Below are 18,515 nucleotides of genomic sequence, written 5' to 3'. Positions count from 1 at the left end.
CCTAACCCTAAAGTCCCTATCGCACACTCACCTTACCCACTCCCTAACCTTAAGGTCCTTGTCGCACACTCACCTTACCCACTCCCTAAGCCTAAAGTCACTATCGCACACTCACCTTTCCCACTCCCTAACCCCAAGGTCCCTATTGCACACTCACCTTCGTTCACACACTTACCTTAACCTGGTCCATAACCTTCGCTCCACAGTCGAGGAAATAGCGAAGCTGCAGAAACGGCCCACTGAATACTTTCCCTAGAAAAGAATTCAGTGTTCTTCAGCTTCGCTATTTCCAGCGTTCGCTGAATAGGGTTCGATATTATAACATTCAAAGTTGTAAGACTTCAATGTTATAATATAGACCCCTTTATAGATGGGTCTTATGCTGAAGTAAATCACTTACACTGAGAGCCAGTATTTTGAAATCAAGGCAGACCTACACCTAAAGCAACTCTTTTGGAATTTGAGTCAGATAGGGTCTACTTTTCACAATTGTGGTTTGGAGATTGTGAAATGCATTATTGATGAAAATAACAGAAATTTAATAACGATTCATGAACAAATTATTGAACTTGATGGATTAAAAGGGACATAGATGGAAGATGTGATGTATTAGTTATGGATAAGTTATCTTAGAATATGCCCAAAACCAGTGCATAATAAAATACCCATAAGAATATTATGTGGACAACAGAATTGACTATGATACTGAATTCCCACCATTAGGTAGATATGAGGGAAGAATATTTTAGGAATGGTAATCAAAGAAATTTTCACAGGGGTTTTAGTAATATAGAGTTGAAAAAGGATTCAAATTTATTCCATTAGTCATTTGTTGGACATAAAATTATTCATGAGAAAAATGAATTTGGAACTTCTATTTAGAAAGGAAGGTATTGATAGGAATAATATTAACATGACAGAAGAACAAAGAATATTAAAGAATAAATCAATATTCAACCCACCTATCCATGCTCAACTAAAAACTTTGAAAGTTATATGGAAAATATGATCAATAGAATGGATAAAAGGTCAAGTATAAGAACAACTTAGAAATGGGGAAAAGAAGATTTTGGAAGAATTAAAGGAAAGTGCAGGTATCAGAGTTATGAAAAATATGAAGGAAGATGAATGACATTTTGATGGATACAACTAAGTATAGGACTGTCTATAAACATTGCCTATAGAAGGATAGACATGGTTCTGAAAGATTTGGCCCTTGAAAAAGTTATTGATGGGAAAATGGTGGCATACCCCATCTTGATTATACGAAAGATATACAAATAATAAAAATCTCCCTTTAGACCCATTGTAGCAGCAGCAAGCTCAAAATTACACCCATGGCAAAATTTGTTGATGTTAAAACAAAACACATATGGATAAATAAGGAAGCAATATTAATTAACTCAGAAATATTTGACAAAGAAATTATCTTTGTGACAATAGATGTAGTAGACCTGTTTGGATCCATTCCATATGAAAAAGGAATTAGAATGTTGGAGATATTTAATGATAAAAAATTAAAATTTGAAGACAAGGTAGCATGTATAGGCTTCATGGATTTGATTTTGAAAAATAATTTTTTAATTCACAAAGGTGAATTTTCAACAAATTCAAGGAGTGGCAATAATATATATTTAAATCTGACTACATGGAATATTGTAAGTTATATAAGAGGTTTTTAGATGACATAATAATTTTTTGGATGGGGGTGAGGACAAGTTGAAGGAATTTATAAAATATATTAGTGTTACATTTTGAAGTTCACATACAATATGTCCAGCAAAAGCATAGCATATTTGGATATTGAGATTTATAAAAATAGACATTCTTTTGATACTAAAAGAAACATATGTTCCTTCATTTTGATAGCGGACACCCCATTTATTGTAAAATTTAGTAAAGGGCAGTTCGTTAGAGGTTCAAGGATGACAAGCTCTGAAACTGATTTTATAAAAGAATGTGATAAATTAGAACAGATGTTCCAGGAAAGAGGATATCCAGAGCAGTTCATTAAAAATTTGAGGGTTGAAATAGGGAGAAAGGGAAGGTTCAAACGCATCATAGGGGAGAAAGAAAATGTACAAAATATAGAGACCAATGGGGTTTTTGAGAATGAAAGCTTTCAGCAAGCATTGGTTCTTGAGTACAATGCCCTAAACAAGTCAGTGAAATGGTTATTTCAAAAAGAATGGGAGAAATTTAAAAGTTTAACCGACTTGGAGGGGAAAAGTTAAAGGTGGTATTTAAGAATTCAGTCAATGTAAAAAATATTTTGGAAACTGGAAAGGTAGAAAGAAGACTGGGTGACAGAGGTAATACATCAAGGGTAGGTACCTATAAATGTGGAAAGTGTAGGCAGTGTGGGTTTGTTATTAACCAAGAGAAATATACTTAGAAAGTAAGAAATTATGGCTACATAGTAAGGGCTACTTTAATTGTGATTCTATAGGGCTGGTTTACTTAGCAATATGCATGAAATGCTCATCCTACTACGTAGGGAAAACTGAGAGATCCTTGAAAAAGAGGATCTATGAGCATACATACGAAATGGGTAAATGCAAAGACATCAGAGGATGTCCTTGAGTATTAGTTACAAAGAATTGTGGTGGAAATTAAGAGCTGCTAGAATATAATACAAACTGGGTTTCATGAAATAACTTTTAAATAAACATATAATATAATTTTAGGGCATTTTGACCTACTAGTTAAAGTTTTTTAAAAAGTATTTAATTATTAAAAATTGCACAATAATTTATTTGTTTTAACAACATACATAGTGTTTTAAATGAATAGGAATAAATGTAATAGTTAATTGACAAAGCAAGTTAATTTGTTGGTTTGAATTAATAGGCATTAAATGATTGGTTAAATGAAATGAATCTATGTATTCTTTTGGAATTTGGCCAATTATTTTCTGGTTATCCAGACTGTCAAGCAACTCTATTAAACTTCAGCCAATTCAAAATTTAGAATGGTGTGTGTGTGTGTGTGTGTGTGTGTGTGTGTGTGTGTGTGTGTGTGTGTGTGTGTGTGTGTGTGTGTATTGTGTATAAAAGCAAGAAAAGAAGGAACAAAAAGTATTATTCCTGGAAGGTGGCCACAGCATTCAGAAGCTAAAGGATGATACAAGCCATTGCTTTCATGTATAGAAAATAATAATAATCAGCAACACGTGCATCAGGAGCCATGGCTTCAGTGGAAAAACAGAAGAAAAAAGAAAAGATGGGAGTCCAATCAAAGGAAAAGTGGTTTATTATTAAGCCATACATTTTACTATGAATAACTACTTAATTGATAAAAAATATATTTTTACACTTACCAGCAAGATGACCCCTAGGCATTCTACCATGCAGAAAAACTATATATGCCTGAGCTATGTATCCAATATGGGAATCATGTGCACTGCCAGGATATTGGACAGACACATTGGGGATACATCCCCATGTATCACGCACTACCTGGCAGGTTATGGAATGGTAGAACTTCTTATTGCAGTCATGCTTCCTTTGTGGACCAGATGAATCCCTCTTTGCAACATGGCTGTAATCTAGCACAGCAAGCACCTCAGGGAAATGTGCAACCCAATGAAAGCATGAATAGTCCATACTTGGTCCCGAGGTGATATTGAGAAATAGATGTACTGTTCCACACATGCCAAGAGTACATGCATGCAGGAATTCCGGAAGTATCCGAGAAGCAGAATCCTACAAAATGTCAAATATGTCTCCAGTCTGTGTCAAGAAGGTCTCGCAGGCAAGCATAAAGATATATATATATATATATATATATATATATATATATATATATATATACATGTCTCTCTCTCTCTATATATATATATATATATATATATATATATATATATGTGTGTGTGTGTGTGTGTGTGTGTGTGTGTGTGTAGGGCTATATCCTTTTGCCGAACAAACTAAAAATTAAATGCATCTTTGTCGAACTTTTGCCATCAAAACCTAATCCATCGAATGATCATTTCAGAGAATTTTTTCTCAGGGAGAAAAACTAGTTGGCCATCTTTGGGAGTTTGCCCTTTTCCCCACTGTAGTGTTATTTTGGAATTGGTATATTTAGTTAGGGGGGAGGGGGGGTTAAATTATGTAGGTTTTGTGACAGTGGGTAGGTTGGCTGAGCAATTATATTTCTATATCTATCTATATGTATATATCTATAAATATATATATATATATATATATATATATATATATATATATATATATATATATAGACCTTAGTATCCACAGGGATAGAAGGCTACTCATCTCCCCACTGTGCACATGGGAACCATGCATACTCACTAAGCCCCTTATAATATCTTTATCTACTCTAAATTTATCATACATTTTCTGATTATTGAAATTATGGTAAGTTATTGCCTATATTTCTATCTATATATCTGCCTTCTTGGCTGGTAAACACCACTGGGCTCAAGAGCTTTTGGCTTGGCTAAGACAAGCAGCTTTGCAAAGCATTTAGAAAAGGCATGATTCCATCTTTTATAATGAATCTGCACATGGCACAGAAACAAATTAAATATGACAATGAATCACAAATCGAGGGAGAAGAACTTAATAGCATGCAAGGTTTTATATCAACTCTCATTCCCATCTTATTATTAGTTCATTTGGTTAAGTTTAATCACAACTATCATGTTAGCATAAATAACCTCTGTGAATCACAACCTGTTTTCTGAAGATCTAGAAGAGAAATTAAAATTATGGCAGGTAGGACTCTGTTTGCATTGGCAAATGCAGTATGAGATTTTTCACAACTGCCCATATTTGTACCATACATTTTCAACACAGGCATTATTTTAGAGTAACTCCTGTATGTAGTAACAGTTATTTCTCAGTAAAAAGGCAACATTTTCTACAAAGGCACCATATTTCTTTTTTTACGATTATGAACTTACATGTTGACAAAACAAAAGTGTGTCAACTTGTATTGCTAGGAATTATGGGAAAATGAGCTTAGTCTTATTTTATATTGCCTGTCTTTCTTCTCACTACATTTTGAAAAAGCAAACTAAAGCTTAGGCCCACATACGATAATAGCAGTTGTTGTTGTTGTTGTTGTGTCTTTCAGCTTTTCCCGGTTAGGGGTCGCCACAGCGGAACTCCGGTCCGCTAATGATTGGCAGTAGATTTTTACGTGCCGAGTTGCCAGCCCTGACGCACAACCTTTAACGAAGGTACGTCCAGTCATGCATGGCTCCACACAGAAGATGCTATAGCTGAGAATCGAACAGGACAATGTCTGACTGTAAGGTGACAACGCTACCGCAGCACCACGACCACAGTCACATATGATAATAGCAGTAGAATTAGATATTTCCACCATGAGCAAAGGCAGCATTAGTGATGCAGTATGTCGCATTTAGTAAATCTTGGTACAGATTTTAAGTGCAAAATGGAGGGTTGACAAGCTTTCATTTTGCCTCCACCTTGCCTTATGCCCACAAGATTATCCTGTAACCTCAGCTCAGGATTTAAGTTTCACAGGTTGTATGAACACCTCTGCTGAGTGTCATTTGACTAGTATTAGATTTTCATTGTTTGCTTATTTTAAAGAAAACAACTAACAGTGACACTATTTTCTGTCTCACTTTAGGAAGTGATGTCCAATGATGCAAATTTAATGGCAATGGAGAAGAAGAAGATGACAACCAGTGACATTCTTCGTGAAGTTCAGAATATCATTCAGAAAATAAAATTCCTTCTTGATGAGGTAAATTAGCTATCTCCATGACAGCACAATAATGAAATACGCTTCAGTTGTTTAATCATAAGTATATCATAAGTCTGTTAGATTGCCCAGAACACAAAGATTTTGTAATTGACTCACTGTTGCATGAGGGGCAGACTGTTGTACAGAATATCTATTTTATAATGATTTTGATGACTAGGTGAAGGGCACCCTGTTTGTTGGGTACAGCATAATGCAGCTCACAGCACAATATTGTTTGGTTTCATGAAAACTGAGTAGGGGTGTACAGCAGTCTTCTTCCTCAAAGCAAACTATTAAATTAAATGATGCTTAAGACTGGATGGTTGCATCATACAGGAAGTATTTCTGTCAATACTTTGCAATATGGATGTTGAAATATCTGTTCCATTTATTTCTTCACCTTTATAAAACTCGCCTTCATGATCTTCTTTAGGTGATATGCTTATGTTTCAAGATGATGTTATATAGCTCTTGTTGGTAGTGCTTGAAGTATATCTGTTCTATCTTGTGGAGTCACTGTCACCTGTTCAGCAGGTATCTCTCTCTCAACTGTACACAGCCATATAACCCCTAATTTAAATATGTAGCATTCAGCATTGTACTCCTGCTTAGATAAGAAACAGCTACATACTCATCAAACTCTGCCTTTGTTAAAAAGAAAGTGTATATTTGTACTTTATGGTTTTGACAGGGTCAGGACATGCACTCTCCATGCAGAAGGACCCACAGTGAAAAAGTTAATAGAGAACTAATCTCCGAAATGGCAATGATATTTGGTGTGCCATGTTCCAATAATCAGTTGCTTTCACATGAATCCTGCCCAGACCATCAAAGATAGCCACTTACTATATACTATCATAAAACCAGAATCAGAACATACAAGGTAACTGAACATTTCATGATTTGCACTTTGCCAATACTCACTGTCAGACCTTACATTGCTTTTTGTGAAATGGCACACAAATAAGTGGACTGATAATAAACCCACTGCAAAAATAAACACACTGCAAAAAAGTTCCTGGACATCAAAATGTAAATCCCAGGCCCTGTAGGAATAAGGCAGATATCTTACTGTTGATCTATCATGCTGCAGTGTGTAACCTCCTGCCTGTGCTATTTCTTCTTACGCACTTCTCCTCAACTATTCCTCCTATCTGGAGCACTTCCTGAACTCTGACTTTCTCTAACTGAGCTTGTCCTCTCTAAACTGGTTTAGTCTAACATGCTATCTCATCCCCTTTGTCTCTTTTTTCTTTATGCATTGCCTACAACTGCCCCTTCCATCTCTTCCTTGCTGTCTTCCTTTTCTTTAATTTACCCTGTTATGTACAAATCATTTTCTTTTCTCATCTGCATCTAGGATACAGACTTTCTCATAGGTTCATAGGTTCATAGGTGGTTACAAGGCTATTGACCTGAAGTTATTTATAAGATTAGCCATGTGGACCATATATAATGTTAGAGAAACCATATATAAAGGATTGTGCCTAAACTTGAGATCTTAGTTAGCAGCTATTGCCCATATCTGGGGGGGGGGGTCATAGGTGAAATCCCCAGTAGGAATTTATGGTTTCCCATCCAGTCATCCAAGGTACACTTAAACAGGGTCATAGAGGAGCTCTGCTTGATGTGAACTGGTAGCCTATTCCAGGGGAGTGGCAACCTCTGACAGACATATCTGTCTCTCCAGCAGGTCCTATTTATGCCACAGGCCAGGATAAGGTCCCTGAAGAGGGTGACCCTTGTCCCATCTGACTTGCGGAAGTGCAACATTTCCATTAGGTTTGGATCCAAGATTGCTCTATAGGTTAAGCACAAATTTCCTTTAAGTAGTCTGTATGCTACTGACTACAGTGACAGTGACTTCAGTCTGTCAATGCATGACATGTGCAGGAGACCCTGAATTTACTTGGTTAGAAATCTCTGAGGTTTCTCAAGTTGCTGCAGGTGCCTGGTAAGGTACATAACAGAGGGATCATTGTACTCAATTATTGGCTTGATGAGGGTCAAGTACAGGGGAGTTATGATCTTTTGCTCTTGAGGCAATGCCTTTGCTAATGAGGTGTGCAATGGAGAATGCCTTCCATACTAGTAGACACATGGTGGTCAAAGTTTAGGCTACTGTCAACTTGCATTCCCAAGTCCCTCATTACTGAGTTGTTACTTAGGATATTATTATTTATATGATAGTCTGCATGGATATTGTTTTTACTGAAGGGGATGATGATGCATTTTTAGCACTGAGTTTGAGTCCATGGCTTTGGCACCAATCATTGGTTTATGTAAGTCCCTCTTGAAGTATATTGACATTGTTTGGGGAATCAGTGATTGCACCTAATTTGCAGTCCTCATCAAATTTAGTCAGCCACAGCCCATCTGTTTTGGCCTGAACTTCTGAGAAGTATATTCCAAACAATAGGGGGGCCCAGCACTGACCCCTGTGGAGCTCTACTGCTGACAGGTCTGCTGGTTGAGGTAAAGTTGCCAGCTTTGACTGAGTGTGATCTGTCAGTGAGCCAGTTAGCAACCCATTTGACAATATAAGGGTTGATATTCAACTGGGAGAGTTTATCAATGATGCCCAAATGTGGGATTGTGTCAAAGGCCTTGACTAAGTCAAGGTAGGCTGTATGCACAGATTTGCCTTCATCTATGGCTTTGGTGACATTTTCAAAGAAGTCCACCAGGTGTAACAGGTATGACCTGCCTTTGACTAAACCAAACTATGTTCAATTAGGGGTTTGGAGATTACCTATATACTTATTTATAAGGTCCATGATGATTTGTTCTGTGGTCTTACAGATATGGCTGGTTAAACTCATAGGTCTGTAGTTCCTAGGGTCTGTTGCTGTACCTCCTTTATGAAGGCAGATGATGGTTGCTGTTTTCCATTCAGCAGGGACAAAACCAATACTGAGACTGTGGTTGAAGAGAGTGTCTAATGGAGATGCTAACTCATGGTTTAGACCATTTGAAATGCAACCTGCAATGCCATCTGGTCCCATTGAGGCTGTGTTCTTGGTCTTAGAGAGAACATTTAATGACTTGCTCTTTGGAGATACAAGGTGGGAGAGATGTAGAGGGAATGCTTTGTAGAATGTTAAGAGGGGACAGGGGGGTGAAATTTTTGCCAAACGTGTCAGCAAATAGGCTAGCTATTTTTGCAGGATCAGTATATGTGATGCTATCCACAGCTAGTTCAGTACGCATCTGGGCTCTACCTTTTTAATTGGCATGATCTGCCTGCTTCCTCTACCTCTCCATCTTCAGGCTTTAACATTACTCTTTTTAGTCACACACTTACTTTTTTAACAATCATGTCTCCTTCTCTGTTATGCCTCAGTTTTATATCTAGTATCTCTTTTTTTCTGTCTCTTCTGACTCCATCTACCCAGGTCATACAATTTATGTCTCTCTCTCTGACTGCCTGCGACTAACAGACACTAGTACTCGGAGATGCATTGATTCTTTTCACCTGAATTTACAAAGTCTGCAGATTCCCAGCCTTCCTGCAGGCCTTGAAGATGCATCATTCATGTAGGTTATGATCCATGCTGCCATATGACACTAAGGGCACCTGAAATCTGTGTCTTTCCTGTCCTCTAACATGTTTTTCTACTTTCCATTTTTCGCTGAAATGTTTAATTTATCTTCTGTTTCAAGTATATGAGTACAGTCGTTATTGACTACTTTCCATGCTAATTCCTATTACACTATTACTTTTACCTGCCTATTGTATTATTGTGACTATTAGTTTCAATTTCTTCATAGTGTTACATACCAGAAAATCAGATATAAGTACCCATGAGCCAGTAAGTGAGTAATCACATGCTTTACTATCATTAGAGGACGTGAAGAAAAGACAGCCTTACTACAACTGTAAATATGCAATTCAATAACAAAATACCAACATGTCGCAATTCAGGGATAAATTTATCACTCAGTGTCTCCCACACCTAAGGAACAAGCTTGTCCTACAAATTAAAAAGTATGAAACCCTAGGAGTACTCAAGTTTTAATTACATAAATGGATGAGATCCATAAATTCATCCCAGGAGACCTTTTCACTATGCCAACCTAAACAGTCTCATATCTCAGTCTTACCAACGACCTCTCTGCTTTTCATTTCCTTCCTTCTCAAAAATGTCCCCATATTTTCCATATCTCTAGCATCACCCAATCTAAAAAAGTTTTATCAACATTTCCCAAATCAGCTCTACCTACTGCAATCACTTTCTGAACTATTAGCTCACTTTCAAAGGTTCTTCTACGGCATTGTTGGCTAAGCCTGCAATGGTTAATATACCACTGGCATAGTGCAAACCTTTGAGCCTAAATGCCTGAATTACATAATGTCCCGCATGCACTCATAGCCAATGAGATAGCTAAACACACATTGCTCTGTACATTACAATTGTCACCTTTTACTGAATTCTAGCATTTATACAGAGCATATTTAGTCCACTATGCCATATTATATTATTTTGTATTGGGGGACATCACATGATATATACAAGCATGCATGCTTAAAAAATCAACACTGCAATGAATAATTGCAGACGAATTTGCAATTACTATGTTGTGCCTATGTAATTCAATGTTTTCTAGCACAAGATGTTAAGACGTTATGTTATTTGGATGTTTTTTTTTTCAGTTGTCTGCCATACCTAGATACTTTAGAATAGAATTAAGGTCATAGTTGGTGGAACAGTCAAAGTCATTAGATCATCATATTAAAAATAGTGTCTTCTGTTGCAGTATATGGAGTAATACCTATTACACTGCTCATGATCAGGTGAATTGTACATTTTAGGAGCACTTTTAGTTCGGCAGCTATAAAACGCCATGCCTTGGACTTTTCCTCAGTCACAATCTTTCAGACACATGCTTTTTCAAGAAGAGAACAAGCCATTTCTGTATAAGCATCTTCATCTGTATCTAGACCTTAGACCATCAGTAATTTCAACTATGTATGAACTCAGTGAATTCCCCTTATCTGTCAAAAAAGTATCTTGCTACTCCAAGTCTTTTCCAAGTAGAGTCTGGATTCTTGGCTATCTTTCCAGGCTGATCTGGAAGATTACATTTTTTTAATTCTCTACAAGTTCAGTATAGAAGTACTTCCTGTGTGGTGTAAGCCTAAGACCATCCTAAGTCTCACCAGAGTAGGATCTCATGAATATATTCAATGAGCCACAGTTTGTAAGTCAAGATTTTCTCATATTTTCAGAAAGGAGGGAAATGCAGCACCTAACCTCTTCACCAAGGATTTCACAGTCTAATTAGCAAAAGTAAAGAGTCATGCAAACTATAAAAATATCATGAAAAAGTTCTCAATAAGACTGTTGTTTAGTTTTGTCTGAACCCAGAAACACTCCATTACAACTAATAGGTCAGTCATCTTCATAACTGTTGATGGAAAGGAGAATGTAGATAAACTTCCTACCTCATTTGTTCTACTTCAGCAAAAGAAAATGCCAAATATGCAAGCCAGTTGGCAGTGAACTCAAAAGCTAATGTTGGACAATGTCAGATCCTCTAAGATACCCTTGACCATGAGAGCTGGGGAGATAGCACAATGTCAGATCATCTAAGATACCCTCTACCATGAGAGCTGGGGAGATAGCACAATATCAGATCATCTAAGATACTTTCGACCATGAGAACTGGGAGATAGCACAATGTCAGATCATCTAAGATACTTTCAACCATGAGAGCTGGGGAGACAGCACAATGTTAGATTATCTGAAATACTCTCAACAATGAGAGCCGGTGAGATAGCACAATGTCAGCTCATCTATGATACTGTCGACCATGACAGCTGTGGAGATAGCACAATGTCAAATCATCAAAGATACTCTCGACCATGAGAACTGATGAGGTAGCACAATGTCAGATCATCTAAGATACTCTCGACCATGACAGCTGGGGAGATATCACCATATCAGATCCTCTAAGATATTCTCGACCATGTGAGATCGAGATATAGCACAATGTCAGATCATCTAAGATACCCTTGACCATGAGAGCTGGGGAGATAATACAATGTCAAATCATCAAAGATACTCTCGACCATGAGAACTGATGAGATAGCACAATGTCAGATCTTCTAAGATACCCTCGACCATGAGAGCTGGGGAGATAGCACAATGTCAGATCATCTAAGATACTCTCGACCATGAGAACTGGGGAGATAGCACAATGTCAGATCATCTAAGATACTCTTGACCATGAGAGCTGGGGAGATAGCACAATGTCAGATCATCTAAGATACCCTTGACCATGAGAGCTGGGGAGATAGCACAATGTCAGATCATCTAAGATACCATTGACCATAAGAGCTGGGGAGATAGCACAATGTCAGATCATCTAAGATACTCTCTACCATAAGAGCTCAAGAAATAGCACAATGTCAGATCATCTAAGATACTCTCAACCATGTGAGCTGGGGAGATAGCACAATGTCAGATCATCTAAGATACTCTCAACCATGAGAGCTGGGGAGATAGCACAATGTCAGATCATCTAAGATACTCTCAACCATGAGAGCTGGGGAGATAGCACAATGTCAGATCATCTAAGATACTCTCGACCATGAGAGCTGGGAGATAGCACAATGTCAGATCATCTAAGATACCCTCAACCATGAGAGCTGGGGAGATAGCACAATGTCAGATCATCTAAGATACTCTCAACCATGAGAGCTGGGGAGATAGCACAATGTCAGATCATCTAAGATACTCTCGACCATGAGAACTTGGGAGATAGCACAATGTCAGATCATCTAAGATATTTTTGACCATGAGAGCTGGGGAGATAGCACAATGTCAGATCATCTATGATACTCTCAACAATGAGAGCTGGGAGATAGCACAATGTCAGATCATCTAAGATACTCTCGACCATGAGAGCTGGAGAGATAGCACAATGTCAGATCATCTAAGATACTATCGACCATGAGAGCTGGGAGATAGCACAATGTCAGATCATCTAAGATACCCTCGACCATGAGAGCTGGGGAGATAGCACAATGTCAGATCATCTAAGATATTTTTGACCATGAGACCTGGGGAGATAGCACAATGAGAGATCATCTAAGATACTCTCTTCCATGAGAGCTGGGGAGATAGCACAATGTCAGATCATCTAAGATACTCTCGACCATGAGAGCTGGGGAGATAGCACAATGTCAGATCATCTAAGATACTCTTGACCATGAGAGCTGGGGAATAAAACACTGTCAGATCATTTAAGGTACTCTCAACCATGAGAGTTGGGGAGATAGCACAATGTCAGATCATCTAAGATATTCTCAACCATGAGAGCTGGGGAGATAGCACAATGTCAGATCATCTAAGATACTCTCGACCATGAGAGCTGGGGGGATAGCACAATGTCAAATCATCTAATATACCTTTGACCATGAGAGCTGAGGAGACAGCACAATGTCAGATCATCTGAGATACTTTCTACCCTAAGAGCTGGGGAGATAGCACAATGTCAGATCATCTATGATAATCTCAACCATGAGAGCTGTGGAGATTGCACAATGTCTGATCATCTAAGATACTCTCAACCATGATAGTTGGGGATATAGGACAATGTCAGATCATCTATTATGCTGTCCACCATGAGAGATGGGGAGATAGCACAATGTCAGATCATCTATGATACTCTCGCCCATGATAGCTCGAGAGATAGCACAATGTCACATCATATAAGATACCCACGACCATGAGAGCTGGGGAGATAGCACAATGTCAGATCATCTAAGATACTCTCAACCATGAGAGCTGGGGAGATAGCACAATGTCAGATCATCTAAGATACTCTTGACCATGAGAACTGGGGAGATAGCACAATGTCAGATCATCTAAGATACTCTTGACCATGAGAGCTGGGGAGATAGCACAATGTCAGATCATCAAAGATGCCCTCGACCATGAGAAATGGGGAGATAGCACGATGTCAGATCATGTAAGATACTCTCGACCATGAGAGCTGAAGAGATAGCACAATGACAGATCATGTAAGATACTGCCATGAGAGCTGGGGAGATAGCACAATGTCAGATCATCTAAGATACCCTCGACCATGAGAGCTGGGGATATAGCACAATGTCAGATCATTTATGATAAACTATACCATGAGAACTGGGGAGATTGCACAATGACAGATCATCTAAACTACTCTCGACCATGAGAGTTGGGGAGATAGCACAATGCCAGATTATCTCTGGTAATCTTGACAATGAGAGCAGAGGCGATAGGACAATGTCAGATCATCTATGATGCTCTTGACCTTAAGAGATGGGGAGATAGCACAATGTCAGATCATTTATGATACTCTCAACCAAGAGAGCTGTGTAGAAAGCACAATGTCAGATCATCTAAGATACTCTCGACCATGAGAGCTCGAGAGATAGCACAATGTCAGATAATCTAAGATACTCTAAATCATGAGAGCTGGGCAGATAGCACAATGACAGATCATCTAAGATACCCTCAGCCATGAGAGCTGGGGAGATAGCAGAATGTCAGATCATCTAAGAATCTCTCGACCATGAGAGCTCAAGGGATAGCACAATGTTAGATCATCTAAGATACTCTTGACCATGAGAGCAGGGGAGATAGCACAATTTCAGATCATGTAAGATACTCTCGACCATGAGAACTCAAGAGATAGCACAATGTCAGATCATCTAAGATACTCTTGACCATGAGAGCTGGAGAGATAGCACAATGTCAGATCATCTAAGATACTCTCGACCATGAGAGCTGGGGAAATAGCACAATGTCAGATCATGTAAGATACTCTCGACCATGAGAGCTGGGGAGATAGCACAATGTCAGATCATCTAAGATACCCTCAACCATGAGAGCTGGGGAGATAGCACAATGTCAGATCATCTAAGATACTCTCGACCATGAGAGCTGAAGAGATAGCACAATGAGAGATCATCTAAGATACTGCCATGAGAGCTGGGGAGATAGCACAATGTGAGATCATCTAAGATCCCCTCGACCATGAGAGCTGGGGATATAGCACAATGTCAGATCATCTATGATAATCTATACCATGAGAGCTGGGGAGATTGCACAATTACAGATCATCTAAACTACTCTCGACCATTAGAGTTGGGGAGATAGTACAATGTCAGATTATCTCTAGTAATCTTGACAATGAGAGCAGAGGCGATAGGACAATGTCAGATCATCTATGACGCTCTTGACCTTAAGAGATGGGGAGATAGCACAATATCAGATCATTTATGATACTCTCAACGATGAGAACTGGGTAGATAGCACAATGTCAGATCATCTAAGATACCCTCGACCATGAGAGCTGGGGAGAAAGCACAATGTCAGATCATCTAAGATACACTTGACAATGAGAGCTGGTGAGATAGCACAATGTAAAATCATCTAATATACCTTTGACCATGAGAGATGGGGAGACAGCACAATGTCAGATCATCTGAGATACCTTCGACCATGAGAGGTGGGGAGATAGCACAATGTCAGATCATCTATGATACTCTCGACCATGAGAGCTGGTGAGATAGCACAATGTCAGATCATCTAAGATACTCTCGACCATGAGAGCTGGAGAGATAGCACAATGTCAGATCATCTAAGATACCCTTGACCATGAGAGCTGGGGAGATAGCACAATGTCAGATCATCTAAGATACTCTCAACCATGAGAGCTGGGGAGATAGCACAATGTCAGATCATCTAAGATACTCTTGACCATGAGAGCTGGGGAGATAGCACAATGTCAGATCATCTAAGATACTCTCGACCATGAGAGCTGGGGAGACAGCACAATGTCAGATCATCTAAGATACTCTCAACTATGAGAAATTAGGTGCTAGAACAATGTCAGATCATCTAAGATACTCTCGACCATGAGAGATGGAAAGATAGCACAATGTCAGATCATCTAAGATACTGTCCTGAGAGCTGGGGAGATAGCACAATGTCAGATCATCTAAGATACCCTCGACCGTGAGAGCTGGGGATATAGTACAATGTCAGATCATCTATGATAAACTATACCATGAGAACTGAGGAGATTGCACAATGACAGATCATCTAAACTACTCTCTACCATGAGAGTTGGGGAGATAGCACAATGCCAGATTATCTCTGGTAATCTTGACAATGAGAGCAAAGGCAATAGGACAATGTCAGATCATCTATGACACTCTTGACCTTAAGAGATGGGGAGATAGCACAATGTCAGATCATTTATGATACTCTCAATGATGAGAACTGGGTAGATAGCACAATTTCAGAGTATCTAAAATATTCTCAAACATGAGAGCTGGGGAGATAGCACAATGTCAGTTCATCTAAGATACTCTCGACCATGAGAGCTGGGGGGATAGCACAATGTCAAATCATCTAATATACCTTTGACCATGAGAGCTGAGGAGACAGCACAATGTCAGATCATCTGAGATACTTTCTACCCTAAGAGCTGGGGAGATAGCACAATGTCAGATCATCTATGATAATCTCAACCATGAGAGCTGTGGAGATTGCACAATGTCTGATCATCTAAGATACTCTCAACCATGATAGTTGGGGAGATAGGACAATGTCAGATCATCTATTATGCTGTCCACCATGAGAGATGGGGAGATAGCACAATGTCAGATCATCTATGATACTCTCGCCCATGATAGCTCGAGAGATAGCACAATGTCACATCATATAAGATACCCACGACCATGAGAGCTGGGGAGATAGCACATAGTCAGATCATCTAAGATACTCTCAACCATGAGAGTTCGGGAGATAGCACAATATCAGATCATCTAAGATACTCTTGACCATGAGAACTGGGGAGATAGCACAATGTCAGAAAATCTTAAGATACTCTTGACCATGAGAGCTGGGGAGATAGCACAATGTCAGATCACCTAAGATACTCTCGACCATGAGAAATGGGGAGATAGCACAATGTCAGATCATGTAAGATACTCTCGACCATGAGAGCTGAAGAGATAGCACAATGAGAGATCATCTAAGATACTGTCCTGAGAGCTGGGGAGATAGCACAATGTCAGATCATCTAAGATACCCTCGACCATGAGAGCTGGGGATATAGCACAATGTCAGATCATCTATGATAATCTATACCATGAGAACTGGGGAGATTGCACAATGACAGATCATCTAAACTACTCTCGACCATGAGAGTTGGGGAGATAGCACAATGTCAGATTATCTCTGGTAATCTTGACAATGAGAGCAGAGGCGATAGGACAATGTCAGATCATCTATGATGCTCTTGACCTTAAGAGATGGGGAGATAGCACAATGTCAGATCATTTATGATACTCTCGACCAAGAGAGCTGTGTAGAAAGCACAATGTCAGATCATCTAAGATACTCTCGACCATGAGAGCTCGAGAGATAGCACAATGTCAGATAATCTAAGATACTCTAAATCATGAGAGCTGGGCAGATAGCACAATGACAGATCATCTAAGATACCCTCAACCATGAGAGCTGGGGAGAAAGCACAATGTCAGATCATCAAAGGTACCCTTAACCATGTGAGATGGGGAGATAGCAGAATGTCAGATCATCTAAGAATCTCTCGACCATGAGAGCTCAAGAGATAGCACAATGTCAGATCATCTAAGATACTCTTGACCATGAGAGCTGGGGAGATAGCACAATTTCAGATCATCTAAGATACTCTCGACCATGAGAACTCAAGAGATAGCACAATGTCAGATCATCTAAGATACTCTTGACCATGAGAGCTTGAGAGATAGCACAATGTCCGACCATCAAAGATACCCTCGTCCATGAGAGCTGGGGAAATAGCACAATGTCAGATCATCTAAGATACTCTTGACGATGCGAAATGGGGAGATAGCACAATGTCAGATCAAGTAAGATACTCTCGACCATGAGAGCTGAAGAGATAGCACAATGAGAGATCATCTAAGATACTGTAATGAGAGCTGGGGAGATAGCACAATGTCAGATCATCTAAGATATCCTCGGCCATGAGAGCTGGGGATATAGCACAATGTCAGATCATCTATGATAATCTATACCATGAGAGCTGGGGAGATTGCACAATTACAGATCTTCTAAACTACTCTCGACCATGAGAGTTGGGGAGATAGCACAATGTCAGATTACCTCTAGTAATCTTGACAATGAGAGCAGAGGTGATAGGACAATGTCAGATCATCTATGATGCTCTTGACCTTAAGAGATGGGGAGATAGCACACTGTCAGATCATTTATGATACTCTTGACCATGAGAGCTGGGGAGATAGCACAATTTCAGTTCATGTAAGATACTCTCAACCATGAGATCTCAAGAGATAGCACAATGTCAGATCATCTAAGATACTCTTGACCATGTGAGCTGCGGTGATAACACAATGTCAGATCATCTAAGATATGCTTGACCATGAGAGCTTGAGAGATAGCACAATGTCAGATCATCTAAAATACCCTCGTCCATGAGAGCTGGGGAGATAGCACAATGTCAGATCATCTAAGATACTCTCAACCATGAGAGCTGGGGAGATAGCACAATGTCAGATCATCTAAGATACTCTTGACCATGAGAGCTGGGGAGATAGCACAATGTCAGATCATCTAAGATACTCTCGACCATGAGAGCTGGGGAGATAGCACAATGTCAGATCATCTAAGATACTGTCATGAGAGCTGGGGATATAGCACAATGTCAGATCATCTATGATAATCTATACCATGAGAGCTGGGGAGATTGCA

The 18,515-nt window shown here is 39.2% G+C and overlaps 1 protein-coding gene across 2 annotated transcripts in view; it reads left to right on the top strand.

Annotated features, from left to right (window-relative positions):
* LOC122798011 (fer-1-like protein 6) overlaps positions 1-18,515 on the top strand; it is a 1,810,759-nt gene that overhangs the window by 801,673 nt on the left and 990,571 nt on the right. For both annotated transcript variants that reach the window (XM_044066595.1, XM_044066597.1), the window contains exon 17: positions 5,623-5,739. In XM_044066595.1, the coding sequence (XP_043922530.1) occupies positions 5,623-5,739 (117 nt within the window). The remainder of the gene's footprint in view (positions 1-5,622; positions 5,740-18,515) is intronic.

Source organism: Protopterus annectens, chromosome 3.part1, assembly GCF_019279795.1.
Source record: "Protopterus annectens isolate FY-2018-M chromosome 3.part1, PAN1.0, whole genome shotgun sequence".
Lineage (NCBI taxonomy): Eukaryota > Metazoa > Chordata > Ceratodontiformes > Protopteridae > Protopterus > Protopterus annectens.
The sequence above is the reverse complement of the archived record's forward strand: the minus strand, read 5'-3'. Positions and strand labels throughout refer to the sequence as shown.